General features: G+C 56.6%; 1 protein-coding gene across 2 annotated transcripts in view; it reads right to left on the reverse strand.

Moving 5' to 3' along the window:
* The window catches only part of ALK (ALK receptor tyrosine kinase), a 701,082-nt gene that overhangs the window by 20,231 nt on the left and 657,901 nt on the right, over positions 1-22,950 (reverse strand). The window contains exons 14-25 of one of the 2 annotated variants that reach the window (XM_055121497.1): positions 20,779-20,910; positions 20,044-20,188; positions 17,996-18,178; positions 17,002-17,100; positions 16,507-16,659; positions 15,861-15,965; positions 14,394-14,580; positions 13,499-13,589; positions 13,346-13,410; positions 12,173-12,302; positions 7,777-7,874; positions 2,982-3,074 (exon numbers count right to left, since the gene is read on the reverse strand). In XM_055121497.1, coding sequence (XP_054977472.1) covers positions 2,982-3,074; positions 7,777-7,874; positions 12,173-12,302; positions 13,346-13,410; positions 13,499-13,589; positions 14,394-14,580; positions 15,861-15,965; positions 16,507-16,659; positions 17,002-17,100; positions 17,996-18,178; positions 20,044-20,188; positions 20,779-20,910 — 1,481 coding nt within the window. Of the gene's footprint in view, positions 1-2,981; positions 3,075-7,776; positions 7,875-12,172; positions 12,303-13,345; positions 13,411-13,498; positions 13,590-14,393; positions 14,581-15,860; positions 15,966-16,506; positions 16,660-17,001; positions 17,101-17,995; positions 18,179-20,043; positions 20,189-20,778; positions 20,911-22,950 lie in introns of those variants that run through there. The other variant, XM_055121498.1, reaches the window with a different exon arrangement.

A 22,950-nucleotide genomic window follows, 5' to 3' on the forward strand; every position in this document is an offset into this window, starting at 1 on the left:
CCTGAGCACTGTAGTCTGAGATCGAGGTGACCCCCGGAGAGCAATTCTATAAGCTTAATGCATCTCTTGCTATGTCCATACAAAATGATTTATAATATGAATACTTATATGTTAGTTGGACAAAGAGAGGGGAAACACACCCAGGAGATTCCTCTCTTGTGCAGATGTCCTGCTGAAAGAGATTCTGCCTAGTGAAAGCATCCCCTAAGGGATAGAACTTTACCCCCTATTGATTGTAACCACACCTATGCATAAGCCCCGCCCCCGGATGCGGGGGGGGGGGTGATTTAAGGTGGCGGAGGGGGCTGGGAGCGAGTGTTGGCGAGTTCCAGGGGAGATCCAGAGAAGAATGAAGTAGGATGGGGGAAGAAGAAGCAGGAGGAGAATCAGAGGAGAATGGAGAGAGGAGATTGGAATAAACTTCGATTGAGACCAACTGTCTTGCCTCCATTCCTTCGCCCTTCGCCTGCCTCGTCATCGCCATCAACCTCCCCGGGGTGGGGGAAGTGGCTGGAGACTACCGAACTCCGTGGCGGGAGAGTCAGCGCCGTTGCACTGTGCCCTGTGCCTGGCTCGGTGCAGTGAGGCGCTCCTCGCCCCTTCCCTTTATTTTTCTTTGTTGTGTTTTTACACAACCCAGTACGGTGGGAGCCAGAATAGAGCTGAGTCTGTGCGTTGGACACCCCTCCCGCCCTCTGTGTGTCTACCACATGAGTTCAAGGTAGGCACCAACAAAATCCAGGCACATCAGATGGGAGACACAGGGCTGGGGGCAGTGGGGAGGGTGTTACATGCACAGGAGTCAGGACTTTTGATCAGAATTGCTTTAATGACAGCGCTGATCAAAGGTACTAGGTTGACTCACACCTTTCAAGGCAGCTTCACCTCCCGCCTTGCCCCTCGTTCTCCTGGTGGGCGACCTAGGGGAAGTAACTTCCTGCCAGCTGCCAAGATTAATTAATCCTTTCAGTCAACATGGACTGAGGATTTCGTGGGTTATTGGGTACTCTGCCAGGTGCTGAAGACATAAATAAGTCATCGTTCTCAGAGAGAGAGAAAGAGAGAGAGAGGGAGAGAGAGAGAGACAGAGACAGAGACAGAGACAGAGAGTGGGGAAGAAACAGATATAGACGCAATTGCTGTACAGAACCTCATACTTAAGGAAGTGGGTAGGCCAGGGAAATAGTATAGTGGGATAGTGGGTAGGGTGCTGACCTAGTAAGCAGCTGACCCAGGCTCAATCCTTGACATCCCATATGCTCCCCTGAGCACTGCAAGGAGTGGCCCCTGGACACAGAGCCCGGACTGAGCCCTGAGTACCACAGGGTGTGCCACACCCCATCGCCATGAGCCGTGGGTGTCATGGATGGAGAATTGATCTGTTTTGCTTAGGTGGGCATGAGACACATCGAGGGGGGCTGATGGTGTTGAGTGCCATAGAAGCCCCCACCCCGGACTATTCCCCACACATGACAACAGAGCCTGTGGGGGACAGTCTGGCTGTTGGAAGTGGGGTGGTGGGAGGCCTAGATTTGGGGGGTGGGGGCGGGAGCTACCGGAGCTGAGGATGGAGAGGCAGAGCCAGGGTCATGTGCTTGCGCCTGAAACTAGGGCTGACCCCAGGGTTGTTCCAGGAAGGAGGGGGAGGAGGATCGTGGAGCCCTATGGTTGTGGGGGAGGGGAACAGAATGTGCCAGGGAGAGGTGGTGGCCCCCGAGGGGACTGGTTGGCTCACATCCCTCAGCCCCATCCCCCACCCCCTGGAGAGTGTGAGGCATGCTGGCAGATGGAGCACGCCTCTGTGTTCTCCAGAGAGGGCCCGAGGGCCAGCACAGCTGCCGCCTGCCTCCCAGGGCCGGGGTCCGAGAGGCGGAGCTACGGGGCACGCAGGCAGTGAGAGCAAGTCAAGGTCAGCAGCTGGGTGGAAAGGACAGGAAGGCCAGCTGGGAAGAGAAGCACGGGGCCGTGTGCTGGAGAATGAAGTTTCCAAAAATTAGAAGTAGATCAAATTTTCCTTTTTCTAGTTCTTTCGGTTTGAGGGTCACATCAGGTGGTGGTCAGGGCTTAGCCCTGCTTCTAGAGTCAGGGATCACTCCTTTTTTTTTTGGCTTTTTGGGTCATACCCGGTGATGCTCAGGCGTTACCCCTGGCTCTGCAACTCAGGAATTACTTCTGGCGGTGCCCGGGGGACCATATGAGATGCTGGGGCTCGAACCCAGGTCAGCCGCGTGCAAGGTGAACCACAGGGATCACTCCTGGTCATGAAGTGCTGAAATCAAACCCTGGTCAGTGGCAAGTGCCTTCCACCATATTATCCCTCCAACCCCCTATTGTATTTTATTTGGGGGGATGGCGAAAATCTGACTATACTCAGGGCTTACTCCTAAACTCTGTGCTCAGGGATTATTTCTGGCAGAGCTCAGGGGACCATATGGGTTGCTGGGAGCCAAACCCAGGTCAGTTGTGTGCAAGGATAGCACCTTACCAGCTGTCCTATCTCTCTGGCCCCTGTATTTTGCCTTTAAAAGTAGACTTGAGGCTAAGATGGGGAAGAAGAGACACAGCAGAGTTGAGCAGGTGGGGGCTTTGGGGTGTGCTGGTGTGAGTGGAGGTTGACGGCTGGACTCAGGGTAGGGTCTTTGTGGGGCTTGAACTTGTCTGCAGGGGTCTGCAGTGGAAGCTACAGCCATTCAGAAATGCCTGAGTGGTGAGGACAGATGCTAAGTAAGTGTCTCTTGCAGATCAAATATTCAATTGAGCCTGTGACCCAGAATATGCTAGAATCGTATGCTGGAATCAGGAAGATGGTCTCATTATGAACTTGTGTCAGTCACAGCTGGCAGTTACAGAGGGCCCAGAAAGAAGCCATCGGGCCTGGGCATTCATTAAGAGCTCCCACCTCCCGGGACTGCAGGCTGCTGGTTCACAGGTCCCGGAGCTGACTGAAGCCCCCCAGGGCGAGCAGGGGCCTGCCGGCTCACCTGTAGATGTCACGGGCCATCCCGAAGTCCCCAATCTTGGCCACTCTGCCTGGGCCCGGACAGGTCAAGAGGCAGTTCCTGGCAGCGATGTCCCTGAGAAGGAAAACAAATGAGAAAAGGCATGTTTCCATTTCAGTCTTAGGGAGATAAAGGTGCAAAATTCCCCTGGGATATTCATGTTCAATTTAAAGTTTGAATAATTCGCTCCTTGGCCTTCTATTTCCTTTACCGAGTTGTTTTTCAGCAGGAAAGAGATGGCCACATCAATTCTGGACCCTTAAATGGCAGAAGCAAAAAATCTGGAAGTGAAAAAGAATTAGGAGAAATGATTGAAAATGTTTGATGGGGCTGTAATAATGTAAAAAACTTTAATAGAAACCAGAATTTATTGGCCTGTGACTAGGTGCTATGCGGGGTTCCCAGTGCTTCAAAGCCCCTTCTCACAACAACCTTGTGAAACAAAGGGAACTTTTACCTCCCTTGTTTGATTTTAAAAATAATTAGGACTAAAGCAGGCTGCTGTTCTGTAACTTTTGCTGATTGGTTTCTTCTCGTTGTTTGAAGGAGACTTTTGGAACAACATAAATCCTAAAATACTGAATCCGTGACTTCTAAAATACTGTACTTTGGGCACTCTCAAATATTTCTAGTTTCCTTTATTTTCTTCCCTTTTTGGATTTGAACCACATGTTGCAGTGCTCAGGGCTTACTCCTGGCTCTGCACAAGGGTTAATCCTGGCAGTACTTGGGGGACTAGATACAGTGCCAGCAACAGAACCTGGGTCGATGGCATGCAAGGCTGCTGCCTTATCCCTGCATTCAATCTCCAGCACAGCCTAGTTTTATTTTTAAATAAATCTGATGGTTCTGGTATTCACACTTTCACATCTAAAGCATGTGTTAAGCTCTACATACATCATGGGCCTGTGGCTATCACTTCCTTTAAGTTATAAAGTTATCTCATCTTCTTTGCATCCTCCAGATGGCATGCCTGAAAGGCCCAAGCAAAGACCTTCCAGGACTCAGGTACTCATATGGGTACTGGTTCAGCTGTTTTTGATAAGCATGAGGGAACGAGAGACGTTGCTAGCGTGGGGGACTTGGTTTCTACCAATAGCCAAGTCCCTGACAGGAGACAAAATACTTCCTAGGCACACAGATGGCATTTTAAAAATTTTCCATTGGTTTTATGAAGTTGTTCATCTTTGGTAGAGAAGGACACTGTAAAGAAACTAGAGAATATTAAAATGGGTTCTGGTTGAAGATTATGTCTCAGAAGACAGCGTGATGAGATAGGTGGGCAAGAGATGGTTGTTGCCAAAGCCACTGGTCTGGTCCAGAAAAGTTGAGCTGGGGAACAATGATGTATAATATGCCTCAACGCACCTATAAATACTTACACATATGACACCACAGGAAAAATACAGGGGGCTATGCAGCCATTAATATAGCCAAATAGAACAGGGATCATCTGTGTGACCCCAGAAAGGTGTCAGGCAGATGGGCACACAAAGGTTGCTGGTTATTTTGCTCAAGTGGCAAAGCAACAGCCAGTTTATGCAAGATCTTGGCTTTGATCTCTGGCAGCAAGGGTCCACTAGGGGACAGTTCTGGTGGTTCCCAAGCACAGTGTCAGACACACCCTGAGGAACGTGGCTCGAGTGACTCCTATACCCTCTGTGGGGCCCTATCAAAAAAAGCGGATCTTGAATTTTAATGGAAAGAAAGAATGTCAGATCACAGAGCATGCTAAAAACAGTGGCACCTCATTCTCAAAATGGCATTAACCATGTCCAAAGGAAACATCTACTAGGAAAGATGGAATCTAACTGAGGATACAGGGAGGGCGTTGTGCTCTGAGGTCGGAAGGTGAGTGTTTATGAAAGTGTAGAGTCCCAAGGCACATGTGGCGGAGCGGGGTGAGAAGCAGAGGTAATTCCTGTCATGGGTGTGTGCCGCAGACCTTCTCATCAGTGTGAGCTGGTGAGAGACACTTCCCTGCTACTAATTACTCCAGCAAAAAGGCTTCTACATTTTTCTTCAAAAAGTCAAGCTTAAAAGGTAGATTATTCATATCTGCTTTATTTGATCTCTGATCATTTCATTTCTAAAACACAATAAAAGGAGCCACACACAGTTACGCTGGGGCCTATCTCTGACCTTCAGGAATGAGTCACATACATGGAAGTGGTGGTTTGGGAGAATGTGATCCTGATAGTGTTAATAACAGAGCACTGGCTCTAGTCAAAGCAGGTTTCAAAATATCAGAGGGAAGATGGGTAAGCTCCCTCCACCAGGGAGAGGGCATGTTTACCGACTGACATGGGTGGAGATGAAAAAACTAAAAATGATCACAGCAAGAGATTCTCTGCAAGAGTCCCAACTCAATGAAAGATGGAAAGGTGATGGGTTCCAAAGTAGAGCATAGTCATGTCTGAACTCCAAGAAAACACAGAGCTGACACTGACAGAAGTTCTAAATACAACCCAAAGGGCCAGAGCAATACCAGACTGGGCCTTTTGTTTTAGTGGGAGTGAGGGAGGTAAGTACTTGTATGTATACCATCTGAGTGCACCTTGTGCAACCTAAGTGATTGGTTGTTATCTAGGTAATCTGATTGGTCATGCTGTAACCAATCAGATTGATCCGTTTCCAAACTGTCATTTATATTGGGCATAACAGATATCAGGGGGTGGGAATATGTTAAGTATGTAAGTGCAGGTCATGAGTTGCAGGCATTGTGGAAAATCCTGGAAGAGAAAAGAAACGACTGCAAGAGCTGGTGCTAGAAGAAAGGCTAGGGGTCCCTGTCTTCAATGGGGCTCTCTGCTGACCTTCTGTTTTTCTGTAAACAAAGTGCTGTAACACTGAAGAAATCTGGCACTCAACACGCTATCCTTACTCGCCATTCCCAAGAAATCAGAAGCCAGAAACCAGCTGTTTCAGACACTTGTGACACTTGGGGCAGAAGTCTAGCTTCGGACAGGACAGGAAACCCTGGTCTCACTCCTTATGAGTTCAGTTACTGCAAGGTGTAAGCTGGAAAGGGTTAGAATCAAGTGGCACATCTGAGACTAAACTCAGGAGGTCAGAGTTAAAGACTGAAACAAAGTGAGTGAGTTCACCTTGCAATCAAAGGTGAGCATTGTCCTTGACTGAATTTCCCTTTTTTGTCTAGGGAAGAAAGGCTCCCTCACTCTGACTGCCTTGTAGTTCTGTCCCTAAACTCATAAAGCGACTTTCATTGTCTTCTCTTGGACTTACATGTTCTAATGATCAGGGGCATGTTGTATATTTTTTGAAAACATGGCTAACACACTCCCATTAGACCACTGCGTTGTAATTTACTCAATCCGAAGGAAATCATTAGAAAGAGCTTTGCAAAGAGCCTCACAATCGATTGGGCTTTTCAGTTTTCAGAAGCAAACTGTCAGCTGAGAAAGACATCAGCGTGTTCAAGGGGAGCACTGTGCTGCAGATGGCTTTCCACGGGGACTACGGGTCTCAGAGCAAACACCATTCAAAACAGGGAGCATTCAGGGAAGGAGACGCGGAGCTCAGAAGGAAAAGAAACATTACACTTCCTTTCAGAGTCTTTTAGAAAGAAAATCAACTTAGCCAACGCAGTTTGTGCTAACCCCACTAAATCCTAACTAAACAAAGACGACCAGAACAGCATCCTGGCTTCAAGCTACCCTGTAGGGAGCAGGCGTTCAAGACTCCATCTTGTTCGTCACATATAGGTACTTCGCATGCTCTCTAGTTCCCCTTTGGTCTTTGCTTTGCCTCTTAATTCTAAGAGATCTTCTCACACTCTGAGTGTTTGCTTTTTTGGTGTGTGTGTGTGTCCGGTGGGATTTGGGACATACCCCACTATGCTCAGGGATCACTTCTCACTTGGGGGACCCTGTGTGGTGCCAGGGATAGAGCCTGGGTTGGCTGCATGCAAGGCAAGGGTCCTACCTCCTCTACAATCTCTTTGGACGATTGTGCTCTGGGTGTTTGCTGTTGAACCAGGGTCAGTTATGGATGGTATAACTGAAATAACAGAACCTCTGAAGACATGGCTGAGGTTCGCCATGCCCAGGGACTCCTCCTTCCCATGGAGAAGAGCCAAGAGCAGGCCCCCTGGGAGGAGTATGGCCTGACGGGGCCACAAGGAGCAGCGCATCCTCCTCCAAGGAGACATGAACCACTGACACAGCCCCCACAGCCTCGAGACAGAACTCCCCGCTTTGTCTGGGCCTTAACCTCTAACATACTTCCCAACCAGCCCTATACAGACCTCTGGCTCCAAAATGAGAGGGAGACGGGTTTGGGGAGGGACACAAGCCTGCAGCTCACGTTCCTAGTCCCTGAATAAAATCTCTTGCCTCCCATCAACTCTCTAGAAATTGTCCTATGAGAAATGAGCCTCTGAACTTGGGTTTGGTAATAGACTCTCGTTGAATGTGTGAAAATAACGAGCTCCTTTAATTCCCCTCCAGGAACCCCACTTTGGAGACGGGGAAAATGTTGAAAGACTCAGGGGCTAGAAACTTCTGTCGTGAGATTCAGGCTGGATGGAGGACAGTCCACAGAGGTCTGAGCACTGGCATGGCTGGTTCATGCCACCCATTTTCCATAGGGGACAAATAAATTCCTGATCACATAAGTTGCTTTCTGGGAGGCAAACGAAGCCAAGTCATGCAAACAACCTTTTGGAGAAGAGCCCGTGAAACCACAGGCTTGGGGTGTGGGTCCCCAAGATGCTTAGAGCAGCTTTCACAAGGCAGGGGGAGCCTCCGGGACTCACCGATGGATGAAATGATTTTCCTCTAAATACTGACAGCCGCAGGCGATGTCGCGAGCCACGTGCAGGAGGTCGAGCATGACCAGGGAGGACGGCTGGTTCTGCGTGAGACAGAGGCAATATTCTCACCAACGCTCGAGGGGGCAAGACTCCAACTACCAGCTTCCGAGGCACCCGCAGAGCCTGTCTCCCTCCCCACGTTCCATCTGGGTGCCTGGCTGCTCAGGAGAAGCTGCATTGAGGGCTTAAAAAAAAAAACAACCCTTTTTGGGGACCTGAGCAACAGAACAGTGGGTAGGGTGTTTGCCTTGCGCATGACTGACTCCAGCATCCCATATGGTCCCCAAGCACCACCAGGAGTAATTCCTGAGAGCAAAGCCAGGAGTAACCCCTGAGCATTTTTGGGTGTGACACAAAAAACAAAAAACAAAAACAAAAGATCCTTTTTGATATGCATGAGAAACCATTATTAATAGTATTGTAAACCATGGACTGGAGTGATAGCACGGCTGGTAGGGCGTTTGCCTTGCATGTGGCCAACCCGGGTTTGATTCCTTCGTCCCTCTCGGAGAGCCTGGCAAGCTACCAAGAGTATCCCGCCCACACGACAAAGCCTGGCAAGCTACCCGTGGTGTATTCGACATGCCAAAAACAGTAACAAGTCTCATAGTGGAGATATTACTGGTGCCCACTCGAGCAAATCGATGAACAATGGGACAATAGTGCTACAGTGCTATTGTAAACCACACAATCTTAATTAAAAATAAAATAAAATAAATATAACAAAGCTATACTCTCTCTTTCCCTCTCTCTCTCTCTTTCTCTCTTTCTTTCTTTCTCTCTCTCTCTCTCTCTCTCTCTCTCTCTCTCTCACACACACACACACACACACACATACATAAAATAAAGAAAAACAGATGCCTGGGTTCCACCCCAAACCCAAGAGTGTTGTTCCGATGGACGGGCGCGGTGTTTGTACACTTCAGGCGTGTTGGAGGGTCCGAGAAGGGCCATTTGCCTTTGCCATTCTTTCACTCAATCTTCATAAACACTCGAACTCTCCATCTCCCTCCCATTCCACTTTATAAACACGCCTTGTGGGGAAAACCCAGAGGGATAATATTGTTTTAAAGATCCTCTAAAGTGCTAACAATATTTTAAAATTATTTTTTCTCGACTTGCTTGCCTAAGGAGGATTGAACAAGAAGAACTGTTTGGAAGACACCGGGCAGCTCAAGACTGATTTTAGGCTTTTCTGGGTGATTTGTCTTTTGTACAAATGATATTGGCCACTCTGGGTGCAGCCCACCCCTGCTTCCTGAAGGCCTGTCGAGTCTCTTTCTGGCCCTATGTCCTGTTTTGGTGTCCCTCAACTCCTGGATGCCCGCCTCTGCAGCAGTGGGTCATCATGCAGCCCCCAGTGCTCCACTGTGCTGCCCCCAAGTGAGCTCTGGGGTCCCCAAGGAGGTAGGGATCCAGTACCCTGTCCAGGGCATGCAACCCAATGCTGGTATCTGTTTGAGTCAGTGGATTTGGGGAATGGCTTGACTAGTTTTGGCTGAACTGGGATTTCGTCTAGGCAAGCTGGGTGTGTTCCCCACAGATCGGGCCTCCTGGTACTGTTGAAGCAATTGTGTGGTCGGCTGGGGGAGCAAGGGACTCCTCGCTAGGCCCCTGCTTCTGTTCTGGGGAGCTCACAGCGGAGGGCGCCGCCTGCCTCAGACGCAATGAGCAAGACCCACAGCTTGGAAGCAACATCCTGTGTGGGCAGCAGGTGGGTGGGAAAGAGGCGTCGCCTTGGTGGGAGAGGTGAGAAGGCTGAGGGCTCAGAGAGGCCGAGCTCCACACTGCAGTTACCCACACTCCAGGGGGAGCCCTCGGGGGAGTGCTGAGCAGCTGGGTTGGAGGAGATAGGACCCAGGGGCTTAAAATGGAGCTGCCCAGAAGAGGATGTCAGAAAAGGGGTGAGGAAGACTTCAAGAGGTGCTCAGAACACAAGCAAGCGCAGAACCTGCACACAGAGCCTACACCAGAGTCTGCACACGGAGCCTTCACACAGAGCTTATAACTGTCTGCACACAGGGCCTATAACAGAGCCTGCACACAGCACCTGCACACAGAGCTTGCACACAGCTCCCTGCACACAGCGCCTGTAACAGTGCCTGCACACGGAGCCTTCACACAGAGCCTGAAACAATGCCTGCACACAGTACCTGCACACGGAGCCAGAGTGTCTGCACCTGGAGCCTGCACACAGCACCTGCACACAGAGCCAAAGTGTCTGCACCTGGAGCCTGCACACAGAGCCTGAACACAGAGCCTGCACCCACAGTCTGCACACAGCACCTACTAACAGTGTCTGCACAAGAGCCTTCACACAGAGCCTACAATAGCACCTGCACACGCACTTCACACAGAACCTGCACACAGCACCTTCACACAGAGCCTGCACACAGCGCCTTCACGCAGAGCCTTCACGCAGCGCCTGCACGCAGTGCCTTCATGCAGAGCCTGAACACAGAGCCTGCACACAGCACCTGCAACAGAGCTTGCACCCACAGCCTGCACACGGGGACTGCATGCAGAGCCTCCACATGGAGCCTGCACACGGAATTGGTGAGCAGTCTACCTGGCTGCTGGCAGCTGCCCGGCCTCCTGTGCCACCCTCCCCTCAACCCCCATCCCCGGCACACACACACACACACACACACACACACACACACACACACACACACAAGGCTCTGTGACCTATACCTGCTCTGCCATCCTTCCCGCATGGTGTCACTGGTCAGCGTAGGCCCAGGAAGGGAGGCACGGAGGGAACATTGTACCCCTCCAAGGCACGCAGCTCAGGGCTGGCACCAGCGCTGGGGCACAGATTTGCCAGGGAATGCGGGGGCTCTTGAGAAAGAGTTGCTGCCTTTGGCTTGTCCAGAGACCCTCGGGGAAAAGGGAGCCCAACCTTGCTAAGGGAAATGGATCTTTGTGCCCCTCGCAGTAGAAACACTGGATTTTCCTCTCTCGTCAGGAAAACGCTTTCTGTCCTGGGAAGAGGAGAGGAGGCGCGGCTCCCAGCTGTCTGGAATCTGGGCTGAGCCCTTCGCTGAGGATTCAGGGTGTGCGTCGACGGGCAAAGGCTCCCTGAGCCTGGCGCTCTGCAGGGAAGGAGGCTCCGGACGTGAGGCCAGCTGCGGGCCGTGCTTGTGCGCACCCCTGCCTTTAGCCGCTCAGAGTAAAGGTCCCCCTCGGCTCACGCATCAGTCTGCTCCGGCACACATTAGGGTGTGTGTGCGTGTGTGCGTGCGTTTGTGTGCGTGTGTGTGTGTGTGTGTGTGTGAGATAGAGAGAGAGAGACAGAGTCAGAGACAGAGTCAGAGACAGAGAGACAGATAGAGAAACAGAGAGACAGAAAAACACAGATATAGAGAGACACAGACAGAGAAACAGAGAGATACAGAGAGACAGACAGAAAGAAACAGACAGACAGAGAAATAGACAGAGACAGAATGACAGAGCAAAGAGGAAAAGACAGAGACACAGAGAGACAGAGAGATAGAGACAGAGACAGAGAGACAGAGTGACAGAGAAAGACAGAGACAGAGAGACAGAGATAGGGAGACAGAGACAGAGTGACAGAGGTAGAGAAAGAAACAGAGACAGAGACACACAGAGAGAGATAGACAGAGACACAGAGACTGAGAGACACGGAGACAGAGACAGAGGGAGTTCCCAGAGCAGGCTCGGTGGGGTTCAAACACCCCATGTGGGAATTCCTGGGTTCCCTCAGGCCCTTCGCCACAGGCTTCCCCAGAGCACCCTCTCTGCATGGAACTGCCCCGGGAGTCGGCGAGGAAGCCCGCCTGCCCCAGGGTCCGCCGTGTGTTCGGGGCCCCCGAGACCCCCACTCTGCTTTCCCAGGCCAGGAAACAGGTCCACCGAGGCGCAATGATGTTTCCATCCCCGGCTCTGGGGGACTAGTCCGACGGCCAATGACGTAGCCGCGCTCTCCCTGGCCTTCCTCGAGAAGGCGCCAGCCCCTCAGCCCCACCGCCCCCCCACCCGAAATATTTCAGGACTGACATTTGCTAGGAAATCCCAAGGCCGGGCCGGCCCCGGGGAGCTGAGAATGCGCGGTGGCCAGCTGGCTGGGCTGGCGGCTGGCACAAACGTCCCACTCTGTTTCCAGAATCAGCAAGTCGGGAAGGTGGACTTGGCTCGGACCATGGCCCAGGGACCGCCAGACTGTCGTCTCCATTCTGTCCGAGGTCCTGGGCCCCAGGTGCTGACACCCACCTGGGAGATGCTTCCCTGTCCCTCTGCCCCGCCCCTTCCCCTCCTCCCCCACCCCCCCTTCCTGCTCCATGCTCAAGCCCAGGGAGAGGGTCTCACTCTCACTCACCGGGCGAGGACGAGTCTCCCGGAGGAAGGACTTGAGGTCTCCTCCCGCCATGAGCTCCAGCAGGATAAACCGAGGCAGGGCCTGCAGGCTGACCCCGATGCAGCGGACGATGTTCTGGTGGTTGAATTTGCTGCGGAGCAGAGGAGGGCGGAGGTCAGCGTGCTGAGTACATGGCCCCCGCCGGGACACGCCTGCCCTGCTGGAAAGGGGGCTCGCGGGACTCCCAGGTGGGGCCCAAACCAGAGGGAGGATCTCCGGGGTGCGTCCCCGGGGGCAGCGGGTCCCACAGGGTGAGAGTGTGGGTGGGGGCCCAGAGAGCACCCCACGGCTTCCCGCGGCTCACTGGGATTCCTGGCCCAGCCCAGGCAGGCGTTGGGGCGACCTTTGGAGCAGCTTTTGGGGAGCTGCCAGGGGCAGAGCGTGGGGAGAGGAGCGTGGACCCCAAGCCGGCTTCCTCTCTGCTCTGACCTCCCCAGGGGCCCGGGGCTCAGGGGCCTCCAGGTGGACCCTTGGAGCTGAGACCCAGGTCATAACGGTGGGAGTGGGGGCATCTCCAAGGGGAGCCCGAGTGCTGGGACCTTCTCTTTGCCAAAGGCTCTGCCGCCACCGTGGACCGTGTGCATAAGCAGGAAAATGAGTGACTGCTAAAGCAAGATGCTGAGCTGGGCAAGGGCACCGAGGCAGGTTTATCCGACTAAGCAAGGGGCCACCAGGAGCGTCAGGGACTAAGGTTCCCCGTGAGTCCTGGGACCCCAGATGGAGACGCAGCAGGGGTGGCAGGTGCCCTCCCACCAGGCAAGGGGCCTCTCCTGCACCCAGTACCCGAGAGGCTTGGCAGAGGAGTCATCCAGAGGCTGCTTCTAGCTTCTCCCTGGTGTGCTGGGGACCAGGAGAAGCTCAGGGGCTGGAGGCCCCGAGTTGGGTCCCTGCCACCCCTTGCTCCCCGCCATTGTCCCCTGAGTTGGGGGTGGCCTTGCGGACACTGACCAACAGCAGGAGTCATCAGCTGGATCACCAGGGCCCTGATGGCGTGGGTTGGCTGTTTTCTCCCGAGACAGTCATTGGGGCTGGCCCTCTGGAGAGGTTCGGGGGGCACCACTTTTCCCTCGGAGACACCCGTGTGCCGAGATGTCCCCACACCGCGGGCGGAGAGGGTGTCCGGGGCGGCTTTACCTGATGATCAGGGCTTCCATGAGGAAATCCAGCTCGTCCTGTTCTGAACACACCTCCGGCAGCGTCTGGGCACAGTGAGGGAGGGTGTCAGGCCAGCCCAGGCCCCCCGAGGCCGCAGGCCCAGCTCAGACCCAGGAAGCCGCCGCCTCTTACCTTGACAGCCACCTGCAGGGGGCTGGGGTCGCCGGGCACGGCCGACACCTGGCCTTCGTACACCTCCCCGAAGGCGCCGTGGCCCAGGCCTCTGTGGGGCAGAGGGTGGGGTGATGCAGGGGGGCGACCGGGAGAGAGGCCCAGGCGCGGCTCATGTCCCCCCCCCCCCTAGCAGAGCAGCCCCTTGGCCCAGGCCTGCTCTGCTGCCCGGCCACCCTTTGGTTTCTGCACGCTGTCTAGAAAGTTCCCAGTTGGGGCTGGAGTGATAGCACAGCGGGTAGGGCGTTTGCCTTGCAAATGGCCGACCTGGGTTCGATTCCCAGCATCCCATATGGTCCCCTGAATACCGCCAGGAGTAATTCCTGAGTGCATGAGCCAGGAAAAACCCCTGTGCATCGCCAGGTGTGACCCAACCCACCCCCCCCCCAAAAAAAAAAGAAAGTTCCCAGAGGATGCCTGCCTCTGGCTCTAGGACCTGGGGGGCCGGCTGGGGTGACAGTTCCCTGAGTCTGTGTCACTGGCCTGGCCCTGGCAGGGGAGGCTGTATGCCCTGGGGCTGGCAGACACTTTGCAGGATGCTCAGAGGAGGAGCACTGGGAAGAGGAGCACCCGGCTCCATCTCCACGGGATGGGGAGTAGGAGTCTGAATGATTGTGAAGGAAGTTCCGGTTCATTCTGTTTCTCTCGTGGTACAACTGCCGTGAAACTATGGGGTGCTGAGAGGGGCTGCTGTGCACCCCGAGGGCGCTGGCATTATCCGACCCTTTCCCTGGGGGGGGATGGGGTGCTCCGAGGGAGGCTGGTGCCCAGCCGAGTCTATGGTGCTTGGGGTGACATCCAACCTTCTAGAACCTTCCCGGTTGTGCTCCCCAGGAAGTGGGGCCGCAGCACTCACCGGATGAGGGTGATGTGCTTCCGGGGCACCTCCTTGAGGTCGCTGATGGAGGAGGTCTTGCCGGCGAAGCAGTAGTTGGGGTTGTAGTCGGTCATGATGGTGGAGGTGCGGAGCTTGCTCAGCTTGTACTCGGGGCTCTGCAGCTCCAGCTGCATGGCCTGCAGCTCCTGGTGCTTCCGGCGGTACACTGGGGACAGACAGGGAGCGGCCGAGCCTCTGAAGGCCAGCAGGGCGGCCCACCTCCTCCAGGAAGCTTTCCTGGGTCTGTTTCCTGAGTTCTCCACGTTCCCTCACGTTTGGGGATGGTCATGGATTGGAACTGACGGGTGACAATACTGACAAAATAATGATCTTGTTGAAAGTGGACACTGATTAATTTCCTTATCGAGGGGGGTCCCAAAGCAGTGCTCAGAAGCCTGAGGGCCCCCATGGTGATGCTCGGCCCCCTGAGCCTGCAGCTCAGTGCCAAGGTGCACAGGATGCGATGCTGTCAGACTCTGTGCGGCCAGGGACTTCCTGGGCCACCCCAGTACTGCTGGGGGCCGCCAGGGCCACACCTGGTACTGTTGGGGGGCCTCAGAGCTGTGTCCTGATGCCAGGCCCGGATAGGGAGCACGCTAGGCCCCAGCCCCGGCAGTGTACTTATGCGTTTTGGGTCACACCCAGCGATGTGCAGGGGTGACTCCTGGCTCTGCACTCAGGAATTACTCCTGGTGGTCCTGGGGGGACCAGATGGGATGCCGGGGATGGAACCCAGGTCAGCCGCGTGCAAGGCAAATGCTCCGTCCACTGTACTATCACTCCGGCCCCTCCATGGAAGATTTTAAAGAAGTTAGTGTCAGGCTGGAGACACTGGAAAGCGGGGGATCTTCCTTGCCACTTAGGAGGCAAGTGCCCACCCAGGTTCAGTCCCCGGCACTGCATTTGTCCCCGGAGCCCTGCCAGCACTGAGCAGAACCCACAGGGCACTGAAAGGGAATCTGGTGGCTCAAGGGGACCCATTCCCTTAGGAAGGCGCCTCCACCCGCTGCCGTGAGCCTGAGGTTTGGAGTCAGGCGCCCCTCAGAAGCTCCTTCCACCCCCCATCCCACCCATGGCGGCCCCTTATCTACCGGGAAATCTTTTGGCAGAGACATTCTATACCGCAGGGAATGAAATTATGTCTACAAAGCAAACATTTACTAACCATAAGTTGATTTGAGAACAGATGTTTTGCAACTCTCCGCATGGGGCTGTGGTTTGGGGCTGGGCTCCGGAGGGCTCTGGCCTGGCCCGTGGCTGACCCCGGTTGGATCCCCAGTGCCCCACAGGGTCCCTTGAACACTGCTAGGAGGCCCCCCAAGTCCAGAGACAGGAGGCAGCCCGGGACGATTCTCCTGGCATGGCCCCCAGCAGCTCAGAGCAGCCTCCCCACTCCCCGCCCCCCGTCCCCACAGCTCTCAGGGTGGCAGGCTCTGGGCCACTCACCGATCATGATGCCAGAGAAGGCCAGCACGAGGGCAGCCACGAGAGCAGAGGTTACGACGGAGAGGATGAGCGAGAGCGGCAGGTGGGGTTCCCGGGTGGGGGACACTGGAAGACAGGTCCCCAAGGGGGACCGGGGACCACGTTGGCTACCATTTGAGGGGTCCCTGAGTCTGAAATGCCCCCCAGCCCCCCTGGCCCGGGCCCTCCTTGTCCCCCGACTCCTGTCAGCTCCTCTTCAGAGGACAGAGCAGAAGCAGCTCCGAGAGGGTCACAGATCCGATTCCGGACTCCGGGCCAAGCCACTGGCCGCACAGTGACGGAGTGAGGGGCGAGGCAAGCCGGGGGGCTCAGGAAGAGATTCCTAGTGACCATAAGCCCAGCTGGTGCCTCCCCAGTGCGTGCTGGCCCGTGATGGAGTGAGGCTGAGTCCCCTTCTCCCCCCTCCCAGACCCCGAAGGTCCCTGGAGTGTCCTGTGCTTTCGGACACTGCATTTTAGCAGGGACCCGAGGCCCCGGGACGCCAGAGGAGATAAGGAGGCGTGCCCGGCATTCTCACTGTGTGTCTGCAGCTCCGGGCTGCAGCAGAGGCTGAGGAACTGGCCTCTCCCCCGGAACAGGGACCCTCTGCAGCCCCCTCCCGCCTCACCCACGCAGGAGACCCCGTCCTCGGCCAGCGTGGTCCCGTGGTCACAGAAACAGATGACGTGGTGGCTCTCGGGGTCCATGTAGCACTCGTCCACCTCGCAGTGGCTGCAGTTGAGGTAATGCTTGATGTTCACTTCCCCGTGACCCTCCATTACTGGGGACAAGGAGGGAGGCTCAGCCCTGAGCCCCAGAGACCCCCCACCCCCCGCGCGCCACCCTCACCCCTCGGTGCTGGTCCCTGGGTCCTCTGGTGCCTGGAGTTTCTGGTGCGTCTGTGAGGGGCACCCAGACCCAGGATATGTGGGTAACACTGTGAAGGATCTGGGGGCTTGGTTTCTGGGTCTGAGGGGTCATGTCCACCGCCGGGACAGGGCCATGCCCTCGGCCTGACTTCTGGCAAGTGCACTGGGAGGAACGCAACCCATGAGGGTCTCCACTGAAGCCGGAGAGCCTGGCCAGAGCCCCCCTGGTCGTGACGTCCCCGGAAGAGGGGTACCTTTCAGAGGAGGGGTGTAGAGGGTGCCCAGCGGGCTGATGAAGGACACCCCATCCTCCCCATCCATCTCGGGGTCGTTGCTGGCTGCCGCGTTGCCACCTGTGGCAAACAGGAAAAAGAGGAACGCGAGGTGGGTGTGGGGGTGTTGGGCGGGCAGGATCGGGGTGGGGCCCCGGGGAAGGCCTGTGGGAGGGAGGGGAGGCTCGGGCACAGGGGCTTCCCTTGGGGACTGGGCGCAGGCCCGGGCCAGCTCCCAACGAGACGTTGCTAGTGCAGTGGAACCTTCAGGAACATTCTAGGCTCCTGGGCCTAGCTCCCCCCGGGTCAGGGCTGGGGCGGGCGGCCCCCTGTGCCTCGGGCTCCCGTCCCTCTTTATCAGCAGGGGTCTGAGTGACCTCGTGCGCCCCCACCCCCACCCCCGGGCTCCTCCCCACGCACCCCGAATTCCACAGCATCGTACACACAGCGGGAAGCAAACGACAGACAGAACACCACGTGCGTGCATGCATGGAGCCCCCAGCTGGGGCAGGGGGAGCCCCATCTCCCAGCCCCCTCCCTCCAGAAGGCGGCTCTGCTCTGCAGCCCCTCTGCTAGGCCAGGGGGCACCGGTTGTCAAAGCCACCCGCAGGAGCAGTGCCCGGCCCGGCCAGTAGGGGGCACCCTTCTGGAAGTTGGAGGGCTGGGTGGGGACAGGGAGAGAGAGGAGTCTGGGCATGGGGTGGGGGTGGGGGTCCGGCCTCCCAGGGCTGATGGCATGCCAGGGCGTCCTTGGGGGCGGCAGAGAGAACAGTCACAGGCCTGGCAGGAGACCAGGGCCCTCGGGGGTCCGAGGTGGCCGCTGACAAGGAAGCTGGAGGGGGACGTGGGCTCACAAGGCGTGCGGGGGGCCACCAGTCCACACGGGGCAGTGAGGGTTGGGGACAGGGGTGGCGGGCAGGGGAGGGGCGGCTAGGACGGGGGTGGGGGAGACACCTTGAACGAGAAGTCTCTTTACCTATGTATCCTCCGCCTCCTCCACCGGAGGAGCACCCCCCGCCACCCCCTCCGAAACCCCCTCTGGTCTCCCACCCCCACTTCTTCATGGCCTGGGGGCAGGAATGTCCTCCGGTGGCGCCCTCCAGCAAGGACTTCCCGGACCACACCAAGGAGGTGTTGTCACTCCAGCCACCGCCGCCACCTGTGGGAAGAGACGGCCACCCTCAGAGCGGGTCCCCAGGGCCCAGGGGCTTCTCGGGCAGGGGTTGGTCCTGGGGCCCCCAGCACAGCTGGGAAAACCAGGAGCTGCCCTTTGCCCTGGAAGATCACAGCACACATGGGGTGACACGTCCCCGGCGTGGAACGGGGGACGGGAGGAGGCGGGTGGCCCAGGCGAGTGGACACTTCCGCCAAGGAGTGAAGGCCTCCCCATCCTCCAGGTGCCAGTGAAGGGGCACCTCCTCCACTGCCAGGAGGTGACTCGGGGGCTCCTGGCAGGAACCCAGACTCAGACCTCAAGAAGCTGCCTCCGAGGGCCTTAGTGCTTATGCTGGATGACCCTGGCATAGCTTTCCTGTCCTGACCTGTGGCCTGGCCTGTGAGCTGTCCTGCACTTGGGCACAGTAAGAGTCACGTGCTGGGGTGGACACTAGGGTTCCTGAGTGGGCAAAGCTTCTTAAACTCAAGTCTGGGCCAGCAGGAACTTTGGCAGGGGACCCCCCAGTGCTCCTCCCTGGGCTCCCCTGCTCTGGGCTGGTCGGGGCCAGCACTTGGGGGTGGGCATGGCCTGCAGCTGCTAAGGGACTGCCGCTGAGTCCCAGGAAGGCCCATGGGCCTGGGCGGGGTGGGGGGAAGGGTCCGGCAGGGGGGCTGGCCCAGGCTCTGGGGAGACACTTCTTGCCACAACAGCGGGGGCTGCTGAGAAGGCGGGGCCAGGCTACTGAGCGCTGAGCCCGCCTGCTGGCCCTGGACACCCCACACCTCCCCCCGCCCTGCACGTGGCTCCCCACAAATGACGGGATTCTCATAAGGGTTCGGAAGGTTCAGAAGGTTCCCCGGAACCCAGAGGGGCGGGGAGGAGACAGCGGCTGTCACCCATAGCCTAGAAGGGGGAGGGGCAGAGCCGAGCCGCGCCCGGGCTGGCTGTGCGCGTCCGGGGCTGCCAGTAGGGTGGGGGGCAGGGGGCTTGCAGCCTGTCGGGGGAGAGGGAAGGCTAGAGGAAAGCCCCCACTTCCATGGGAAGCTGGCGGGGTGACCCTAGAGAAACCAGGGCAGGTTTCTGAGCCCCTCCCCCCTAGTCTTGCAGCCGGTAAGCAAATGTGTGGGGGACAGCCCCCAGCAAACCCAAGCCACACCCACAACTACAACCAGAGCTGACCCGCCCGTCCCCTTGGTGGGGGGCGTGTGCCGTCGCCCCTGCGTCCCCCCAGCCTGGCACAGGCTTGGAGGGTCTGTGTGCGTGCCCGTGGAAGGGTGTGTGGCCACCTGGAACGCGTGGGGTTGGCTATTCGGGGTCACAGGGGGCGTGGCTGTGTGGGCCTGGTGGTCTGGGGAGGTCTTAGGGTCTGGGGGTGTGGAAGCGCCCAGGAGCCGAGGCTCTGGGAAGGCGGCTGGCGCTGGGGCCCCACTGCTCCCTGCAGACACCCTCACTCCGAGGGCCAGGAGGAGCCGGCTTCCTGGTGGGTCTGATGCAGCTGGCATAAAGGCGGGTCCCCTCACTGCTGGGTCCCCCAGGGCTGCTGGCCGCTGCTGAGGACAGAGAGCCGGGAAGGCGATTCCAGAAAGAACTTGCCTGGGAGAAGTGGGTGCTGGAGACGGGCAGCCATGGCCCCGGGGAGGGAGGCCTGCCGGCACCCCCACTTCTGCGGGATGGGGTGGGCACAGCTCCCAGCCCCCGTCACGTTCTCTGGGACCCCCTGGGGCCCACCCGCACCTGGGTCCTGAGACCCTGCCCAATGCCCCAGACCAGAGACCAAGGCTCCCACGGGGTTCAGGGGTCCCAGTCCCCAAGAAGGATCACATGGTCCTGGAGAAGGTTCTGGAAGCGGGCGGGGCTGGGAGCTCTACCTGCGGCTCCGGAGAAGCCGTTAAGCCCGAGCACCAGGGAGTCGTTCTCCAGCCTCTCGGGGTGGAAGGTGTATTTCTTGGCCCCGTAGGCCCGTCCGCCACCACCGGCCGCGATGATCAGGGGCACGGGCGTCCCGTCCTTCATCTGCAGGGAGACGTGGGGTGGGACCCGGGTGGGTTTCCCGGGCCACGGGCCGGGCGGTGGTCTGAGCCTCTGAGCTCCTGTGCTGCCCCTTATCGGCTCCCCCCACGCCCCCCCAGGCCGGTCGGAGGCTCCATCAGAGAAGCCACAGCACCAGGGGATTTACGCGTCTCAGGAGATGACCGACTCCAGGGCCAGGACTTCTGCTCCTCAGCCCCTTTCCAGAAGCTTCCGAGATGGGCCTCAGAGCCCTCCAACAGTGCTGCCAGAGCAGGCTTCTCCGAGGAGTCCTGCTCCCCGTGCTCAGGGCCCTCTGCCCCCACCCGCCCTGCACCCCTACGTCTGTGTTGGGGCGGGGAGGCTGGACGCCTTGGCCTTTCGCGTCTGCTCTGGCCACCATGTGAGCCCAGCAGGGTGTGCTGAGGGGTCTCTGGACAGGAAGTGAGGGTGGGGTGTGGAGAGGGCTGTGACACAGGCCAGAGAGAACCTGCCCTCTTGGGGCCCCTGGGCCTGGGCCTCGGTTTCCTCGTCACGGGTGTCGGGCTCCTGGGAGTTTCAAGGCCACGATGCCCAGACGGCGCGGCCGCCCTCACCTTAAACACGTAGGTGGCTCCGCCCCCTCCTCCGCCCCCTCCTGCCCACTCGTGCACGCTTCTGTTCACTCGCATTTCTTCCTCGATCACATTGTTCTCGCCAATGCAGACTTTCTGGATTAATCGGTTGCTCTGCAGAGACAAAAGCAAAGACCTTCTGGCTTGTTCCCAGGGTTCCGTGCCAGCCAGCAGACACACCTCTGTGTTTCATTATATGGTCCTCTCAGTAGAGGAAGCAAAGCCGACACAGAGAACTGTCCCTCTGGGAATTGCAGAAGGGCCACAGGATACATGAGTTGGGGGAGGGAGAGCTAGTTTCTGTTGCTGACTGTTGACCAGGGAAGACTGCCTGTAGGAGGTGATGTTCCGTTTAATTATTAAAGGACAGGAACTTCTTTGACACAGACAATGAGAGAAAGCTGGGCAGCATGAGTTCAGCAGGAAGAAGGGGAGAAGGATATTTCGGGGAAAGTTCAGGGGGTCTTGTTGGCTCAGGACAGGACAGAGCCAGTCCAGAAGCACCTACTAGAATCTTTGGACTCTGAAAGGGGAGTGGGAAAAGCCCTACGTGTGGGGAGAGGTGGCTGAGCCCCTCAGGGATGCTGGATGTCATGAGGCATGTCCTATTGTCAGACTGGGGAGATGCACCCCACACTGGTGACATCAGAGGCAAAAAAGCCCAATGAATTGCCACCGTGCCCAGCACAGCCCCTCCCCAGAGGGTGGTGCTTCCAGGAGGTCAGCACTGCTCCTGAACTGTGTCGGGAGATGCGGCTTGGGACGAACTGGAGAAGAAGAGTTGGGGTGTTATGGTGGTGGCGCTGGTGAGGGTGGTGAGAGTGGTGGTGGTGTTGGTAGGAGTGGTGTGGTTGTGGTGATAGTGGTGGTGATGATGGTGGTGGAATTGGTGATGGTGATGGTGGTGATGATGGTGATGATGGTGATGGTGGTGATGATGGTGATGGTAATAGTGATGGTAGTGGTAATGATAATGGTGATGGTAATGGTGAAGGTGGTGGTGATGGTGGTGATGGTGATAGTGATGGTAGTGATGATGGTGATGGTGGTGGTGATGGTGGTGGTGATGCTGGTGATGCTGGTGATGGTGATGGTAATGGTGATGGTGGTGGTGATGGTGGTGATGTGGTGATGGTGATGGTAGTGATGGTGATGGTAGTGGTAGTGATGATGGTGGTGGTGATGATAATGGTGTTGGTGATGGTGGTGGTGATGGTGGTGGTGTTAGTGGTGATGGTGGTGATGGTGGTGGTGGTGGTGATGGTGGTGGTGGTAGTGGTGATGGTGGTGATGGTGATGATGGCGATGGTGGTGGTGGTGATAGTGATGGTGATGATGGTGGTGATGATGGTGATAATTATGGTAATGGTAATGGTGGTGGTGACGGTGGTGGTGGTGGTGATAGTGATGGTGATGATGATGGTGATGGTGGTGATGGTGTTGGTGGTGACGGTAGTGATCATGGTGATGATGGTGATGGTGGTAGAGATGGTGACAATGCGTGTCTTTGTGTGTCTCTGGGGTTTCCAGCAGCTGGACCCTCTTCCTGCTGAAGCAGAACCACGGACACAGGAACCGCACCTCCACATGGGCCGGTGGAGCTGCAGAGTTGCAAATCCTGCTGTTCAGTGCCTAGAACTCAGCCATCTAGAGCAGCTTCTCTGCACTAGGAAGCGGGGTTGCGGCAATGCCTGTTAACTGACCTTTTCCTCCTCCAGCGAGCCCAGTGGGGCACGGCCAAGGACCAATTCCTTGTTTGGATGCACCCTGTTATGCACGGCCCGGCCAGCAGAGGGGGCTGCCCTCCCCCCGCTGAGGCTCGGCTGCTTGGGGCGGGCACGGGCCTGAGCTCCTACAAACTTCGAGAGCAAGTAGGTTGATTAATAAAATGATAAAGTGCAGCAACCCAGAGGAACAAGTAGATTACAATTGAATTAAAAAAAAGAGACAGAGTCCTGTGAAAAGACATAACTGATTACAATCCAATCAAGTAAAAGTCCCCTGCAGAAGTCAATGCAATCTTTCTGCTTAGATGAAAGAATTACATTAGCACTCAATAAATTCCTGTGAAAATTACAGCAGCCTGTAATTTAATGACTTAATATATTACATCAGGTTGGAAAGTCCTGATTATAGTTGCTAAATAAAAGTTGG

Source organism: Sorex araneus, chromosome X, assembly GCF_027595985.1.
Source record: "Sorex araneus isolate mSorAra2 chromosome X, mSorAra2.pri, whole genome shotgun sequence".
NCBI classification, from domain to species: Eukaryota; Metazoa; Chordata; class Mammalia; order Eulipotyphla; family Soricidae; genus Sorex; species Sorex araneus.